General features: G+C 33.0%; 1 protein-coding gene and 1 non-coding gene across 2 annotated transcripts; one reads left to right on the forward strand and one right to left on the reverse strand.

Moving 5' to 3' along the window:
* Positions 1–437: 437 nt before the first annotated feature.
* Positions 438–3,575, reverse strand: LOC129874825 (beta-amyrin 28-monooxygenase-like). Its single transcript, XM_055950195.1, has 3 exons — positions 2,535–3,575; positions 2,202–2,389; positions 438–862 (listed from the first exon to the last, which is right to left on the reverse strand). The coding sequence occupies exons 1-3, from the start codon at positions 3,481–3,483 to the stop codon at positions 566–568; spliced, it is 1,434 nt and encodes a 477-aa protein (XP_055806170.1). The 5' UTR covers positions 3,484–3,575; the 3' UTR covers positions 438–565.
* Positions 3,576–15,493: 11,918 nt separating this feature from the next.
* Positions 15,494–15,600, forward strand: LOC129875367 (small nucleolar RNA R71). The gene has a single exon (XR_008763163.1). It is a non-coding gene; the product is annotated as a small nucleolar RNA R71 (small nucleolar RNA).
* The last annotated feature ends 3,359 nt before the right edge of the window (positions 15,601–18,959 follow it).

Consider the following 18,959-nt stretch of genomic DNA (forward strand, 5'->3'; position numbering starts at 1 on the left):
TTTCCAATTAATTTACATAGTTAGTTTATTTTATAACAATGTCATAAAAGGTTTGTAGTACTACAATTTTTCATTTCCTTAAATTTTTATTTATTTTCATTTGAGACAAGCTTTTCTCATCCTTTTCATATACTTGTTTTTTTTGCTTATGATTACTTAAAATAAGTGTTTTAAAACGTAGATGTGCAAGACATGATATTTTACTTATTTTTTAAATCTCGAGGCATGAGATATAACCTTCTCCCACAACTTTTATTCCTATAATATAATATTTGCATATATTCAATCACCTCCGATCACTCGACATTTTAAATTCCACAAGATGCATATAATAACCACTTTAGATGAGAAGCATAATCCCTTTTGTCTAAAAATTCATTAGCAACTAATGAACTTACAACTTTAATCTTTCATTGAACTCGATCTTTAGATAGAAATTCATTAAAATTCTAGTATATATTTATGTTGCTCAGACTCTTCAAAAAAAATATCATAACACTTGTGTCAAATCAAAAAATGCATAATTTCTTTGAAAAATCCGAACAACATAACTTAGTTCCGATTATTACTGGTGGTGAAGACGAATAGGAAGTCCATTTTCTGGTGTTGGCATCATATCACCAACAATCTTCTCATTAGGGACTATCAATTCCCACTTGTATTTCATTACAACATTGTGAAGAAAAGTTAGAATTGCAAGACGAGCATACTCTTTGCCAGGGCACATTCTTGGTCCACCACCAAATGGGACATAGGTATAAGGAATTGGACCATCACATTTGTCATATCTTGATGGATCAAACACTTGAGGGTCTTGAAAATATGATGGATTTTTGTTTGTGCTGCTTGTTGTCCAATAAACCTACATGTCAAATACACCTAAAACATTACGGGCCAAGTAAATAAACACTACCCATTTTTTGATCGTCATATAACTTATGTTTTCGCGCGCTTTATAAATTTTTTAAAAGTTTATCCATTTCTAAAAATAATTCAGACATACGTGATTGAGGTTGGAAATTCGCGCTGAGCTACATGTAAATATTATCTTAAATCTCAGTCATGTCAGTACTTGTTCTGCCAACAAAGTTCTTTTGTTATTCGAATTTCAACAATTCAACACCTTAAATCTACTCCAAATAAGCTTAAATTTAAAACTAAGTTTCCTATATCATAAAGAACAAGCTTCAATCATCAATATATCAAAATAACAATTCTAAAAAATTCATTTAATGCTCTTTTAATTTTTTCATAATTATTTCAATTTCAATCATATCTAACTAAAATATATATGAAAATTGACTAAAATTTTATTTCGCGGAGGATTACTGCGGATTTCAAAGAAGGTTTGGTGTGGAATTTGTCCACTCAACTTTAATTGACCTTCCAACCTTGGGGATAGTGTAACCAGATTAGTGGATTGTCCACTCAACTTTTACTGACCTTTAACAACCCAATAACTAGGCTGATAAGACCATTATACCAGTGGTTGAGCCATCAATTAAGCCTTTTGGCAATAAAATAAGAATAAAGTTGAAAAAGTTTAATTAATTCTTTTGTTGATAGTTTATATTGATAATTATTTTTAATATACATGATAATTAATATGAGACGGAGGGAATATTTGTATATTCCGAAATTTAGTATTTGCAAACGCTATGTAACCAAAATTTAGATCCGGCTCGATTCAAATTTTCCGATTCAATTTTAGGTATTTGCAAATAATAAATGTTAGTACTGAAATATTGGTTAAACGTTAAAAAATTGTCTGAGGAAGTACTATCTCGAGTGAAATGATAATTTTTGCTCACAAATCATCAATTTATTTATTTTTCAAATAAAATTCATGTTCAATATAATTAAACTTTCAAATGATATTTTTTTAGTTAGAAACTTGAAATTCTCTTACTCTCTCATCCCCTTCTGATCTCTCTTTAACTTTAACCAAAATATTGCCCAAATGCATGGTTACAACTTACAATTATACTTCAAATCCTATATTTCCTTTTATCACCAAAGGATTTGGTGAAAATGATTGGAATTTCTCTACTTTTAATTATACGTCTTATATAATTAATATATGCATTGTGAATCCAAATTAATTAAATCAGTAGATTCTGAATAGTAATAGATAATTAAACTAAAAAAAAAGGTACTCCATCAAATAATGAGATTATTGAAATAAAATTAATAAAAATTACCTTCCAACCCTTGGGGATAGTGTAACCAGCATAGGTAAAGTCTGTCAACACTTCCCTAAAAGTACCTTGAAGTGGTGGAGTTAGCCTCATTGTTTCACATATCACATTCCATGAATACTTCATTTTCTGCATATCCTCCCACTCTAACAATTCCCCCGGCTTCTTCGCTGCAGCAATCTCCTTTTGCTCTGTATTTACAAGATTAGAAGTTGGTTCAGTGGTTTACGAAATTCAAAATTAATGACTTCGAGTCTCAAATTCAAATTTCAGACGACAGACAAGTATATTAATATTCATTTGTAAAATAAAGACAAAGAATATGTACGTACGTACCGGTCAAGATCTTTTCATAAATATCAAATCTCTCTCCAACATATTTCATAAGAAAAGTTATAGTTGTTGCAACAGTGCTATAGCCAGCAACTAAAAGTCCCATAATTTTATCAGCAATCTCATTTTCACCCATCAACTCTCCATTATTATCCTCAACTACTATCATATGACACAATATGTCTTGCATTTTCACCCCTTTAGACATTTCATCTTTTTTCTCCTTTATAACACCTATTAGCTCCCTTCTGACGGCAATTGCCGCCTTATTAGCGCGATAAAAAGCCGTCCCTGGTACGTTCAAAATCATCGCGTGTAACCCTAAAGAAATGTCATCGAAATAATTTACGAGCTTCACCATCCTCTCCGAATTATTCGTGCTCCCAAGAAAAAAACGACTAGCAAGTGTCAATGTCAAAATTTTAGCAAAATGATAGGTTTTAATCTCATTTTTGCCTTCCCAATGGGATTGCAAAAGTTCTTTTGTTATACAATCCATCTCCCCCAAATAACGGGCTAGGGCTTTCGGCTTTAAAAACCCGGGCTGACGGATAACTCGAGTAGATTGAGAAGGAGGAGGATAAGAAGGAGGAAGAGGATGCTTCGATTGATAGGAGCGAAAAATTCTCTGCATGGAGTGTGTACGAAATGCAGTAAAGAGTTTCTCTTCATTCAAGAAGAGGAATTTGTGGCCGTCGGGGCCACAAATTACAGCTGTTTTCTCTCCCATTATTTTAGTTTTGAAGATATCATGAGAGTACTTATTCATTCTATCACTAACGAATTTTTCAGGGTTGCTGAACAAGAACTCTATCGTTTCGCCTATTATGGGCCATCCAAAACTACCAGGGGGAAGTTTGGGATTTTTGGAAGAGTGATTTTGATAGAGAATAGTAGTGAGGATAATAGAAAATACAACTAAGAAAATGGTGGAGAGATCAATAGCATCCATTGATGGATGTTTATTTTTTCCCCTTTCTTACTAAGAATTTAATTAGATGTGTTAGGCAGTTGAGTTTAATGGATGTGTGCTAATTATATAGAAGAGTGATGATGAGCTAATTGCTCCGTAACTAATTCGAAAAGAGTAGAAATAAATAAATGTAAAACAGCAAGTTGGACAATTGGATGTCCACTTGCCATTGTCTTTCTTTTATGGAAACTTACATAAATATACAATATTAAAAAAATATTTATTATTTATAGCAATAAAAATAATAATTCACTGAACACTTATAATACATTTATAATACAGTTTTAATACATATTGCAGCGAACTATTTATAAAACATATATAATACAAGTTTTATAGATAAATAATACATTTATCACATACTTTAATAGATTTATAATACATTATGTCAATTTCTTACGACACAAACATAATATATATTTTAAAACACTTATAATACATTTATATTGTATGCATAATTCACTTTTAATACAAGCGTAGATTTATCATAATATTATTATGTATTGCTATAAATTGTAATAAATAAAAAATATCGCTAAAATCAGTAATTAATTTTTAAAAAGCACTCAATTAAGTAATTTTTCCTTCTTTTAAAATTGTGTGGGCCCACTTAAAGTGGGCAAGTTGCCCACATTTTTTCTTCTTCTTCTTTATAAATTGCCAATCTTTTGGCAATTGAAGATCACTGTAAAACAGAAATACATACATCGCTTCCTCTTTCGTTCTCCTCTTTATTTTCTCTCTTTTATTTTGAAAAGTTCATTTATTTTACAACACGTTATCAGCATGAATCTCTGTCGCTTTGAGCAATATTTTTAAGAAGGTAATAAAAGAGTAAGAATTTTATTTTCTTAAAATATCTAATATTTCAAAACTTGAATTTGTTGCTCTTGATATTTCTGGAAAAAGCTACTCATCATGGACACTTGATGCCGAAATTACATTTAGAATCGATGGGTCTGGCAGACACCATCAAAGATGACAATACGACATCTAATCAAGACCGTGCCAAAACCATGATCTTGATGAGGGGCTAAAATTATAATATCTCACATTAAAAGACTCCCTTAAATTGTGAAAAAATTTAAAAGAAAGATATAACCACCTGAAGTTGGTCATGCTTCCACAAGCACGTCATGATTAGCTAAATCTGAGATTAATGGACTTAAAAAATATAACTGAATATAATTCTGTCTTGTTTAGAATTATAGCTCAGTTAAATTTATGCAAAAAAGAGATCACTGAGCAAGATAAACTTGAAAAGACATACTCCACATTTCCACCCGCGAATATGCTTCTACATCAGTAATATCGCAAAAAAGGGTTTAAAATATATTCTGAATTACTTTCTCACTTTCTGATTGCTGAATGCCACAATGAATTATTAATGAAAAATTATGATAGTCGACCCGTTGGTTCTTTGCCACTCCCTGAAGTGAATCAGATAAATTATAACCAACGAGAGAGAGGCCATGGCCCCAGTCGTGGTCATTGTCGAAGAAGAAATTATAATCATGATGCTCGGCTGGCAACCGGGAAATGATCAACAATACAAAAGAAGAGTGAAAAGCCAGAAGCTTTACCAAAGAAAAATTCAAAAAGCATATATCATAGATGTGGAGGTGTGGGGCACTGGTCGCCGACTTGTCGGTCATCAAAACGACTGGTTCAGCTATATCATGCATCCTTAAAAAGGGCAAAAAATAATCCAGAGATAAATTTTATCTCTGAAGATAATATTAAACATATGCATTTGGATGTAGTTGATTTCTTTAATTTTCTAGAAGACAATATGAATATTCATAAGCCTAATAATATTTAAAGATTTTTTTTATTTGTCCGTACTAAATGATATGTTTGTATTTTTCTAATCAGTGTAAATAAATAAAATTTGTGTAATGAGTCATGTATTAATTATAATATTTCCTTTTAGAAGAAAAATTATGGATATGCCTCAAATTTTGTTTGGATCAATGATCAATCACAAGAATATTTGTGTAATTGATAGTGGAACAACTCATGCTATTTTAAAGACGAAAAATATTTTTCCAACCTGCTTAGAAAAAAAGCAAATATTACTACAATTTTTGGTAATTCAAAAATGATAGAAGGCTCCGGAAGAGCTACTATAATTCCGCCTAAGGGGACAAAAATTATTATAGAAGATGCACTATTCTCTTCTAAATCCCCTAGAAACTTGTTAAGCTTTAAAGATATCCACAGAAATGGATATAATGTTGAGACACTAAATAAAATAAATATTGAATACCTTGGTATAACCAAGAGTGTCTCAGGCCAGAAATATATTTTGGAAAAATTATCAACTTTGTCATCTGGCCTATATTATGCAAAAATTAGTGCAATTAAAGCACATATGATTGTAAACCAGAAGTTTACTAATCTAAATATATTTGTGCTATGACATAATCGAATAAGTCATCATGGATCAATAATGATGAGACGAATTCTTGAAAATTCAATTGGACATCCGTTAAAAAACCAGAAGATTCTTACGAATGATAAATTTTCATGTGCTGCTTGTTATCAAGGCAAATTAATTGTCAGACCATCAACCCTGAAAGTTGGCATCGAATCTCCTGACTTTTTAGATCGTATACATGTAGATATATGTAGACCTATTCATCCACCTAGTGGATTGTTTAGATATTTTATGGTCCTAATAGATGCATCATCTAGATGGTCTCACGTATGCCTGTTATCATCTCGCAACCTGACGTTTGCAAAGTTGTTAGCATAAATAATAAGATTAAGGGCGCAATTCCCAGATTATTCAATTAAGGTCATTCGCCTTGATAATGCTGGAGATTTACATCCCAAACTTTTGATGATTATTGCTTATCAATTGGGATAAAAATTAAATATTCTGTTGCTCATGTTCATACTCAAAATGGCCTTGCAGAGTCATTTATTAAGCGCCTACAATTGATAGCAAGACCTCTACTAATGAAAACAAAATTGTCAATTACTGTTTGGGGTCATGCTATCTTACATGCAGCAGCACTTATACGTCTCAGACTGACACATTATAATAAATACTCTCCGTCATAATTGGTATTTGATCATGAGCCAAATATAGACTAAGAATTTTTGGTTGTGTTGTATATGTGCCTGTAGCACCACCACAACGTACAAAGATGGTCCATCAACGAAGGTTGAGCATATATGTTGGGTTTGACTCCCTGCTCGATTTGCAGATTGTCGGTTTGATGAAACACCTTTCCCGCCATTAGGGGAAGAGAAAAAGGAACCCGGATAAGAAATTGCGTGGAAAGTTTCATCATTATCTCATTTTGATCCACGCACCCGCATATGTGAGAAGGAGGTCTAGAAGATCATCCACTTACAAAAAATAGCAAATCAAATGCCAGATGCATTTACTGATTTAAAATGGACAACTAAGTCACATATCCCTACAGTGAATGTGCCTATCCGGATTGATGTTCAAAAGAACTCATAACTTCTGAATCCCAAACACGCCTGAAGCGTGGTAGACCATTGGGTTTAAAGGATAAAAATCCTATAAAGAGAAACGTGAGAAATAATAAAGATGATACTACAAAAGAACCTCCTGAAGAAGGTCAAGATTTGAGTAATCCTGATATTCCTGAATAAATCAGTGAACCCGAGACTCAAGTGAATGAAAAACTTTCAATAAGTTCTACCGATGATGAGATAAATTTAGATCGATCAAAAATTACAGTGGATAATATTTTTGCATATAATATTGCAATTAACCTCATGCAAGATAGTGAAAGTTTTGAGCCTAAATCCGTCGAAGAATGTCGACGTAGATGTGATTGGCCAGAATGGCAAAAGGAAATTCAATCAGAAATAGACTCACTTGCTAAACGTGAGGTTTTTGGACCTGTAGTCCAAACCCTAGAAGGTGTAAAACCAGTTGGCTATAAATGAGTTTTTGTGCAAAAATAAAATGAGAAAAATAAAATTGTAAGATACAGGGCACGCCTTGTTGCACAAGGATTCTCTCAAAGATCCGGAGTCAACTATGAAGAAACATATATGTTTGTTATGGATGAAATAACTTTTCGATATCTCATCAGTTTAGCTGTACGTAAAAATCTTGAAATACATCTAATGGATGTAGTTAGAACTTACCTTTATGGATTCACTTGATAATGAAATTTATATGAAAATCCTAGAAGGATTAAAATTGCCTGAAGCATGTAATAAGTCTCGAGAGATGTATGGTCTGAAACAATCAGGACACATGTGGTATAATCTCCTTAGTGAGTACTTAATAAATGAAGGCTATATAAATGATGTCATTTATCCATGTATTTTTATTAAGAAAACAGAATCAGAGTTTGTTATACTCGCCGTTTATGTTGATAACATAAATCTCATTGGAACCCCTGAAGAGGTTCAAAAGGCAATTGAATATCTAAAGAAAGAATTTGAAATGAAAGACCTTGGAAAGACAAAACTTTGTCTAGGTCTGCAAATTGAACATTTAGCAGACAGGATTTTTGTCCATCAATCTGCCTACACTGAGAAAATTTTAAAATAATTTTACATGGACAAAGCAAATCCACTAAGTACTCCAATGGTTGTTCGATCATTTGAAGTGGAAAAAGATCCATTTTGACCTTCAGAAAAGGACGAAGAACTTCTTGGTCCTGAAGTACCATATCTCAGTGCAATTGGTGCACTTATGTATCTTGCTAACGCAATCAGACCTGATATAACATTTTGTGTTAATTTGCTGGCAAGGTATAGTTCATCCCCAACGCGAATGCATTGGAACGGTATTAAACATATTTTGCGATACCTAAAGGGTACTATTGATATGAGTTTGTTTTATATTAACAAAGGTTGTGCAGACCTTATTGGTTATGCAGATGCAGGTTATTTATCAACCCACATAAAGCTTGATCTCAAACATGCTATCTATTTACAAATGGAGGAACTACTGTATCATGTCGATCTACAAAGCAGTCCATTGTTGCTATTTTCTCAAATCATGCTGAAATAATAGCAATTCATGAACCAAGTAGAGAATGTGTGTGGTTGCGATCGATGATACAGTTCATTAAAGAAAGATGTGGCCTGAAAAATGATGTCAATGTACCCATAATTATATTCGAAGACAATGCCGCGTGCATAATTCAATTAAAAGGTGGCTTCATTAAAGGAGACAGAATATAACATATTTCACCAAAATTATTCTTCACACATGATCTTCAGAAGAATGGTGATATTGATGTACAACAAGTTCGTTCAAGTGATAATCTTGCAGATTTATTCACAAAGGCATTACCAACATCAACTTTTGAGAAGCTGAGATATAAGATTGGAATGCGTCGTCTTTAAAATATCAAATGAAGTTTTCATCAGGGAGAGTAAAATACGCGCTGCACTCTTTTTTCCTTAACGAAAGTTTTGTCCAACTGGATTTTCCTGATAAGGGTCAAAGCGTATTACCAGATATGTGTACTCTTTTTCCTTCACTAGGCTTTTTTCCACTGAGTTTTTCCTAGTAAGATTTTAATGAGACACAATATTTATGGATGCTTACGAAAACTGTGTATATTATTTCTTGTAAAGTTTTTTTTATTACACGTGAACATCCAAGGAAGGGTGTTAAAGAGCAAGTTGGACAATTGGATGTCCACTTGCGATTGTCTTTCTTTTAAAATTGTGTGGGGCCCACTTAAAGTGGGTAAGTTGCCCAAATTTTTCCTTCTTCTTCTCTATAAATTGCCAATCATTTGGCAGTTGAAGATCACTGAAAAACAGAAATACATACACTGCTTCCTCTTCCGTTCTCCTCTTTACTTTCTCCCTTTTATTTTACCAAATTAATTTATTTTACAACAATAAAGAATTTAAACTTTTACTTTTCTAATAACTAATTTCACTTATTATGGATAGTTATCTATAAAAATTAAATTGTTTAATTTACATTATCAATCTCGTAAATAAATAAATAAGTCAACTTGACTTTTAGAGTAATGGAGAAACTGGTTTATCTCACGATTCGGTAATCTGACGAAAAGTGGACTGAAAAAAAAAGTGTAAGACTTTATTTTCAAAACTAAAAAGCATAGAAAAATGAATAAATTAAAGTCAATTTGACACTATCAAATTAACCGAGGTAAGTCCTCGCATTTTCATCAAATTTCAACAAGAAATATTTAAATCTTGTCAAAGTAGAGACGCACTACGTAATGTGTTAGAATTAGGCTGTTAAACAGATTCATAAGTTATTATAGTTATAATGAGTCAACAAATACTTTTGGTGGAATGTTTCCCACTTTTAACAACACTGATTGGAAAATTCTTGACAGTACAATCGCAGATCCATTTTTTTTCCTTGTGGATTTAGATTCATGTACTCTTTTTAGAAGTGCCACTTTTTATATAAAGGGCTCAAATTTCAATCTTTGATTAAGGATGAAGAAATTTTAATTATTCCACCATAATCTATTTTGGCGCAATCATACGCAATCATAGTTCCATATATGGTTTGAAAGTATATATTATCATAATTATAGGACCAAGAATTTCACAATTATTTCTTTTTCTACTATTGTGGAAGAGTGGTAAGATTCTGGTATCAACATGTCTGTTTGTAATTTTTTTAAAAATATTAATTAACGGTATTTTGGTTATTTCAGTTTGTTGCCCTATCTACATCATATTTCACGTAGTTGTGTAGCCATCGCTTTATTATGCGTGCTTCCACCCACATCTTCATCAAATTCCTCTCATCTATTGAAGAGAAAGACGAAGGTATTTTGCCTCCAAAACTCTTCATCTTCAATCTTCTTCAAGTACAATTTTAGTATTTGTCTATTTTCTATGATAATTCTAAAAGTCATGAAACAAGTAACTGATAAATTAAAGTTTCTATCATCAATATTCGATTAGAAATTTCAAAGAATCAAATGAAAAGAATTTGAAAAGAAACTTTAAAAACAAAAAAAGAAACTTTAAAAACAAACTTTCCCACGGTTATAAAATGGCAAATGTAACTTTACCTTTTTTTCCTTTTTAAATAGTTGTTGGGATATAAACTATTTAGGGGAGTTGTTTTTAGGCAACTATACGATTGTTAGTTACCAATGCACAAATTTGACTGCAGTTATTTGAGAATTTTAGTATTAAAAAGTTGCATGACTTATCATGTAAAGTGTCTATTGTGGTGAGATTAGTCATAAATCATAATAATTTGGGAAATTTTCACTTTTAATCCCTCATATATCGATAAATTCTATGTTTGGTCCTTGTAATTTTTGATTAATTACATCTAACGTTCAATTAATTGTTATGTGCATTTTTGATCCCTCAATGTGAAAAATCTTTTTAATTATGACGAAGCATTAAGTTTCAGATGATTCTGTTATATCAACTTTGTATTGCTAGTTCCTATGCTATATTTGATAGTAATGTCATTTTAAATATAGTCTACATATTATATATTTTTTAAAGGGAAAAGGCATAAATTCACTCTTGAATTTATTTCGAAAAGTCAGTTACACGATTAAACTATTGGGGCGATCTATTACACACCTATTCTAATTGAAAGTGAGATTATTACCACTCTTAAACGTACAAAGCCAGTCGCACAAGCCTGTGTTATTTACACGCACCTGTTAGATCTTTTCGAGCTTACACGTGTAATTTATTTATTTATTCATGACGAGCACAAACACAATATAAGTTTAGCGCTTCGCTAGTCAAAGATAGTATAGTATAAAGATCGTCTCCATAGGGATTGGTACGAATAATAATTCAATCAAATCTTGCTAAATATTATTCAGGCGATCAAAAGAAGAGAGTTTTGTTGTGGTTATGAACCACAGTTGTAGACTAATTAATAATTTTAAAATCAGTTAATAACTACAAGGTTTAATATCAACAATAAAAGATAGGGTATAAGACGAAACAAGTGCATAATGATAGTTGAGAATTGACCACGTTCATTTATCACCTCTAAAGTTCTATCGATTCTCTCGAATTCGATAGTTGATTATAATATCATCAAGATTAAGATTTCCCTTCCGAGTAATCTCAAGTTAAAGAATAAAAGTCAGCTCATTTGCCTTCTTATCTACATCTAGAAGCCTGGACTCCAACCCATCTACTAATTATAACCTAGTGATCTAAGTAAACATGAACATGTTATGGATTATTCTTAAGGAAGTAACGTCTTTCGACTATTTTTTCTGAGATTCAATCAATAATTATCAACAAGTTCTTTCGATTATTTAAGAGATATATATTGATTCAATCCACAAAACTATGCAATAATATTAACTAAGATATTCTTCCTTCAAATAAATAAAATAATGAATAAGGTTGTCATTCAATTCAACTCCCATAACAAGTTCAAGCATAAGAACGACAATCAAAATCCCAACATATTCATCAATACCCAATGTTTGTCAAAATACCCTCTAAGAAACTACTCCATGGGAGAGAATAAATTAACTAGTAAAAAAGATGAACAAGAAGAAATGGCAAACAAACTCCAAATCCCAACTCCTGTTTTAGATTCGAGTCTTATACCGCGTGTTTCTTCTCCTCTCTTCGTAATCTAGCCTTTTTTCTCCGCTCCCTCCTCCCTTTTTTGGTTCTTGGTTCTGGGCAAGTTCCAATATCATATAGCATAGGTTTCCCACAAAATTTCAATAATTTCCCTTTTAAAAGTGTTTCCATGCTTCCACGCCACGCGGGCGCACCACTGGGCGCCTAGGCGTGCGACCGGCGCACGGAGGACCAGCAGGATGGGTTTTCTTTCTGGGCACGCCCGACACTTGAGCGCGCGACCGGCGCAGGGAGCTAACTACTTGTCAAATGTTATTTCTTTGTCCCTTTTTTCTCTTTAAGCATCCTTGTTACATTTTCACTAATCATGTTCAATACTTGAATTTGCCGCCCTACACATATGAAAAGTAGACATTGGTTTCAAAATAAATATTTTAAACTTATATAAAATCATCTCATTTCATTGCCCATCAAATACCCCCACACTTATTCTTTGCTCGTCCCGCACAAATTAGAATAAACTTGATCCCCTCTAGACCTTGACGCACAAGTCACTAGAAACGACAATCAACTTCAACCATCTCTATAAGTGTATGCAACATTCATTGTTAAATGACTACTTCTTGATAATGAAATTTAAGCAATAGTCAATCCATGAACTCTATTACCACAAAGAAGATGCAGTTTTATCACAAACAAACTTATGCTTATGCATCATAGACAAAACAATCTCATTTTACTCACTCTCACAAAGAAGTACATCATGTTTTTTTAGAATACCATAGGCTTGTCAATCGAGTAATTCTCCACTAATGTAGGCTTTCTCAAGTTAGGATCATGTAGGACTTGTACTGGTGAATGTTGTGGTAAGGGTGTTGGTAGAAGCTAAAAATAATTAAGCACATCCCCTCTCTTTTTCACTTTTTGTTCTTGACTATCTTTTTTTCCCCATTATTTGCAACCTTTGCCCGAGAACCATTTCCACATTCGTATAGCAACTTTCTTCTTTTTCTAGCTCACATACAACAACTTTCATCAATTTTCAAAACACAAGTTAGTTGTCTTTTTTTTTTATTTCCAACAGTTTCATAATCAATTCTCTACGCTTCCGCATATAATTTCACATGAGAGAGTAACACACTGGGGTTAGGCTTGAGTGATGTATTGGTTAATCAAAGAAAATAGATTATGAAAAGGCTCAAAATGACTGACTAGGGATGCATATAATCAAAGGTAGGTGAATTTAAACCAAAAAGGGTAATCAAATAAAGCCCACAATCATATCCTTCCTCAAAAAGTCCTAGAATTTTGCCTCAAAAAACTACCATGCCAAGTTCTAGATTCTTTCAAGCATTAGTACACATCAAGATATTCTCACCACACAATGTTCAAGGATTGATAATGCCTCAACTTCAAATGCCAATAAGTGTGCATATTCACAATAAGCGAGCAACACACCTTCTAGATAGGAATCAGTCAATTTCTACCTCTAGCTCTTATTCAACTATTATGCTAAAATTACTATCCTAAAAAAATGTCTTATTCAAAAAAAATACGACTATTGTAAAAGAATCAGACAAGAAACCCATAAAAGTACAACAAATAAGTTATCCTAAGAAAAAAATCTTTTTTTATTATATGTACAACTCCTACACCCCCATACTAGCTATGACATGTTTCCATGACATAAAAAAATGCAAAGGTAAAGAAAAATTCCATAACTCTCCTTAGTCGGTGTCAAAAATAGCACCTGAATCTATTGTGCAGGCTTGGCCAAGCTCACGCAACTATGCCGTGATCTTTCTATCCGACTTGGTTGTCTTGATTTTTAGCTCATCTATCTTCTTCATATTGAAGACTACCTTTTGCTCTCCAACTATAAACATCACTTTCCCTTCATACACATCGAATATTGCTCTGCCAGTAGCTGGAAATAGTCTCCCAAGAATTAATGGAACCTCATTGTTTTCTTTCATGTCCACCACGATGAAATCTACTGAAAACACAAACTTATCCACCCTAACTAAAACATCTACAACTATCCTTTCAGAAATAATGGTGGATTGGTCTGTCAACTGTAAGGACATAGAAATAGATTTAATAATTTCAAGATCTTCTTCTAATTTTTTAAAAATTGACAAAGACATGAGATTTATAGAAGCTCCTTAGTGGCACAAAGATTTCTCAAATCTAATCGTCCCTATTGCACATGAAATAGTGAAACTATCTAGATCACCACATTTCTGAAGTAGTTTATTTTGAAGAATGGCACTGCAATGAGCATTAAGCTTGACCATCGATGTTTTTTCTCTAATTTTCTCTTGCGGGACAAAATTTCTTTCAAAAATTTAGCATATGCGGGCATCTAAGTTATTACCTTAGTGAAAGGAATATTCACATGAAGTTGCTTCAGCATCTCTAAAAACTTACCATAACACTTGTCAAGCTTCTCTCATTTCATCTTCTGAAGAAAAGATTGCTTTCCTATTTCTTTCTATTTTATGTCGCTAATGGTCGCTATGGTCGCTATGGCCGCTTTAGCTTATGTAGACATATATTAGAATCAACTTCAAATTCTGATTTTTCCTTTCCTTTCTGAATTTTGCTGGACTCCCCTACTATTTTTTGACTTCTGTATGACTCATCTCGGCTCTTTCTTGCTTTATCTTTTAGATTTTTGCAATTATCATTCAACATATTTTCACCATGCAATGTTACAACCTTCAGCTTCTTTGGATTTTTCACCGTGTCACTTGGAAGAGTTCCTAGTGGTTTCTCAGATATATGATTAGCAATCTGTACAACCTGTTTTTCTAAATTTCGGATAGAAGTACCTTGAATTTCAAACCTCTATTCAACCTTTGTGATGATTGTCTTCATGAGATCTTCCAAACTTGATTGATTCCCTTGTTGTCTTTGCTGATTCTGGTACCCCTGAGGTGCTTGACCTTGACCTCTGGAGTTATTTTGCTGCCATGCATTCAAACTACCATTTGATGAAGTCCATGAAAATTCAGGATATTTCTAACCCATAGAATTGAAGTTGTTGTCTTCTTGATAATTTTCACTGGTATAATTATCAATTGCATTCACTTTTTCTTCTACAGCTGTTCCTAGCTGACATTCATGAATCTGATGTCCATTCCCACAAAAATCATATATAGTTGGTAGTGTCATCTGAGCTTGTGTTGCAGTCAATTGTTTCACATCTTTAGCAATAGATGTGATCTGGGCTCACAATATAGTGTAAGCATCAACTTGGTGTACTCCGATAGTCTTCCTTCTTTTTGAAGCTTCTGCAGCCCACTAATTTGCATCTTTCGCCAACTCATTCAGGATTTCAATTGCCTCGTCTGGTGTTTTCTTCGTGATCGGACCCCTAACTGCATCATTTAATATTCTTCGCGATGTTGGTGTCAATACATCCCAGACATTTGTTAACTGTAACCATGGCTCTATTTCATTATGTGGACACTTCCTCAATAATTCTTTGAATCTTTCCCATGCTTCAAACACCGTTTCTGATTCTAGTTGACCAAAATTGTTGATCTCTTTCCTCATTATGGCAGTTTTTGCATGTGAGAAATACTTATCAAGAAAATTTATTGTCATTTCATCCCAGGTGCGGATTGATCCAGAAAGTAAACTTTATAGCCAGATTTTAGCATCATCATTTAAAGAGAAAGGAAATGCTCTCAAATATATCACATCGTCCGATGCTCCATTATAGTGGAAAGTGTTTATAATTTCATTGAAGTCCATCAGATGACTTGTTGGATCCTCATTCTTCTTTCCTCTGAACACACAATTATTTTGTATTGCTTGGAGAATGCTGTGCTTGATCTCAAAATTGTTTGCTGCAACAGGAGGACATCTCACACTAGACTCCATTCCATTGTAATTTGGATTAGCATAGTCTCCTAGCAATCTCCCTACCCTGCCATTATTTTGATCCATTTGATCTTCTACTTCATTATGAGGACGGTGGTTTCCTAAATTAACGACCCCCGGGTGTTCAGCATCATCATCGACCTCAGGTGGTCGATTTTGATTAACGGGATTGAGTGGGTCATTCAGGGCAATGTTACCACCATTATTAGCCATTGTATTATGACTTTGAGACTGCCCTGGCACCTTCTCTTCAAGTTCCTTTTTAAGCAAACGTAAATCTCTTTCCAACTTTGGATTATATTCGATGGCTTCTTTTGAGAAAGATCGTGTCATACATCAAAATTGTGGTTAAAATCTTTTGCGTGCGATAATAGGAACTTGATATGTTAATTAAAAAAATAAAAATAAAAACCTAAATTAATACACAAAACTCTCTTGAAACTACTTGTTGCTAATCTCCGACAACGGCGCCAAACTTTGACGAGCACAAACACAATATAATTTTAGCACTTCGCTAGTCAAAGATAGTATAGTATAAAGATCGTCTCCACAGGGATTGAAACAAATAACAATTCAATAAAATCTTGCTAACTATTATTCAGGTGATCAAAAGAAGAGAGTTTTGTTCTAGTTATGAACCACGGTTGTAGACTAATTAATAATTTAAAAATAATTAATAACTACAAGGTTTAATATCAATAGTAAAAGATGGGGTATAAGATGAAACAAGTGCATAATGATAGTTGAGAATTGACCACGTTCCTTTATCACATCTAAATTTCTATCGATTCTCTCGAATTCAATAGTTGATTAGAATATCAACAAGATTCAGATTTTCCTTCCGAGTAAATCTCAAGTTAGAGAATAAACTAATTATAACCTAGTGATCTAAGTAAGCATGACATGTTATGGATTAGTCTTAAGGAAATAACTTCTTGCGACTATTTTTTCTGAGATTCAATCAATAACTATCAATAAGCTCTTTTAATTACTTAAGAGATATTATTCATTGAGATGAAGTATGATATTAAGTGAAGGAAAGGGGAATTTTAGGAAAAATATCATTTTTTTAGATCTTTTTTCTCTTACTCTTTAATATCATCGTAATTTTTTTGCTATCACTATTGATTCAATCCATAAAACTATGAAACAATATTAACTAAGATATTCTTCCTTCAAATAAATAAAATAATGAATAAGGTTGTCATTCAATTCAACTCCCATAACAAGTTCAAGCATAAGAACGACAATCAAAATCCCAACATATCATCAATACACAATGTTTGTCAAAATACCCTCTAAGAAACTACTCCATCGGAGAGAATAAATTAACTAAGAACAAAGATGAACAAGAAGACATGGCAAACAAACTCAAAATTCCAACTCCTGTTTTGGGTTCAAGTCTTGTACCGCGTATTTCTTCTCCTCTCTTCGTAACCTAGCCTTTTTTCTTCGCTCCCTCCTCCCTTTTTTGGTTCTGGACAAGTTCCAACATCATATAGCATAGGATGTCCCGCAAAATTCCAATAATACCATTTTTAAAAATGTTTCCATGCTTCTACGCTGTGCGGGCGCACCACTGGGCGCCTAGGCGTGCAACCGGCGTGCGGAGGACTAGTAGGGTGGGTTTTCGTTCTGCACGAGCACGCCGCTGGACACTTGAGCACGGGATCGACACGCGGAGCCAGCAACTTGTCAAATGTTATTTCTTCGTCCCTTTTTTTCTCTTTAAGCATCCTTATTGCATTTTTCACTAATCATGTTCAACACTTGAATTTGCCTCCCTACACATATGAAAAGTAGACATTGGTTTCAAAATAAACATTTAAAACTTGTATAAAATCATCTCATTTCATTGACCATCAATTCACTTCTTTTTTATCAGTCATTTTTGCCTTTATTTTCTCTCTCCGTCCTTATATTAATGAATTCATTTTCTTTTCCAAAAAAAAATCAACAATGTCATCTTCTTCCTTTATTTTCTCTCTCTATTCTCAGATGAATGACTCCATTTTATTTTTCAGAAAACCATCAGTATTGGTCATCTTCTTCTTCCTCCATTATCGATACAAAAATTAGCAAAGTCAAGCAATATTTTTTTTCGAATTTAATATTCTTTTCTAACTACCATCAAGTCCACCACCATTAAAAATTTCAACACCATCACCACCTCATTGCCTATACACATCATCAATATCACACTCCTTCACTATCTTCAAATCACCATATCTAACAACCAATTTCACTACTCTACATCCAAAGAACAATTATAGCGTTCGATTTAAAAATTAGTGCTCGATTTACTATCACTGATTTTGAGAAAAATCTAGAGAGAATTTTTCGGAGAGAGAAAAAAGATCTATAAAATACATTAAAAGATTGCATTTTGTGCAAAATTCAGAATTTTTTTATAGAGGAATAGGAAGATCTGAGAATTTTCTTATTTCATGTGCTCACAAGCAATAAAAAAGATAGAAATAGGTTGAATAATTGATCCTCGACTTGACGTATTTGATCGTGAAAATATTAAGCTTGATTAATTTTGGATGGCTTGCCGGTAAAATTTTCGAGCAACAAAAACCTCATATATTGAATAACTTCACCACTCTTTGCAATGGGTTCTATCCCTCAACCTTGTTTTCTGTTTTTCAGTCAAAAAGTTATGGTGAAAAAATTATTTTTTTCATAAGCCATAGAAAAAAAGTGTTTGTGATAAGAAAAAAATGAAAGAGAAGAAAAATAGGGTGGTGTGAAGGAGAAGAGAAGCATAAAGTAGGAGAAGGGGTGGGGGTTGGAAAAAAAATATTTTTGGCTTTTTTTTTGACTTCTGACGCGCCTCTTTTTTTGTATTTAATTTTATTTCCACGTTAGCTTTGAGGGTGGTATTAATTTCACTTTCAGTAAGAACATGTGTGTAATAGATCGCCCTAATAATTTAAGCGTGTAACTAACTTTTCAATACAAGTTCAGAAGTAAATTTATGTCTTTCCCATTTTCTAAATAAGGAAATTAAAAACATATTTTAGTCAAAG

Source organism: Solanum dulcamara, chromosome 11, assembly GCF_947179165.1.
Source record: "Solanum dulcamara chromosome 11, daSolDulc1.2, whole genome shotgun sequence".
Lineage (NCBI taxonomy): Eukaryota > Viridiplantae > Streptophyta > Magnoliopsida > Solanales > Solanaceae > Solanum > Solanum dulcamara.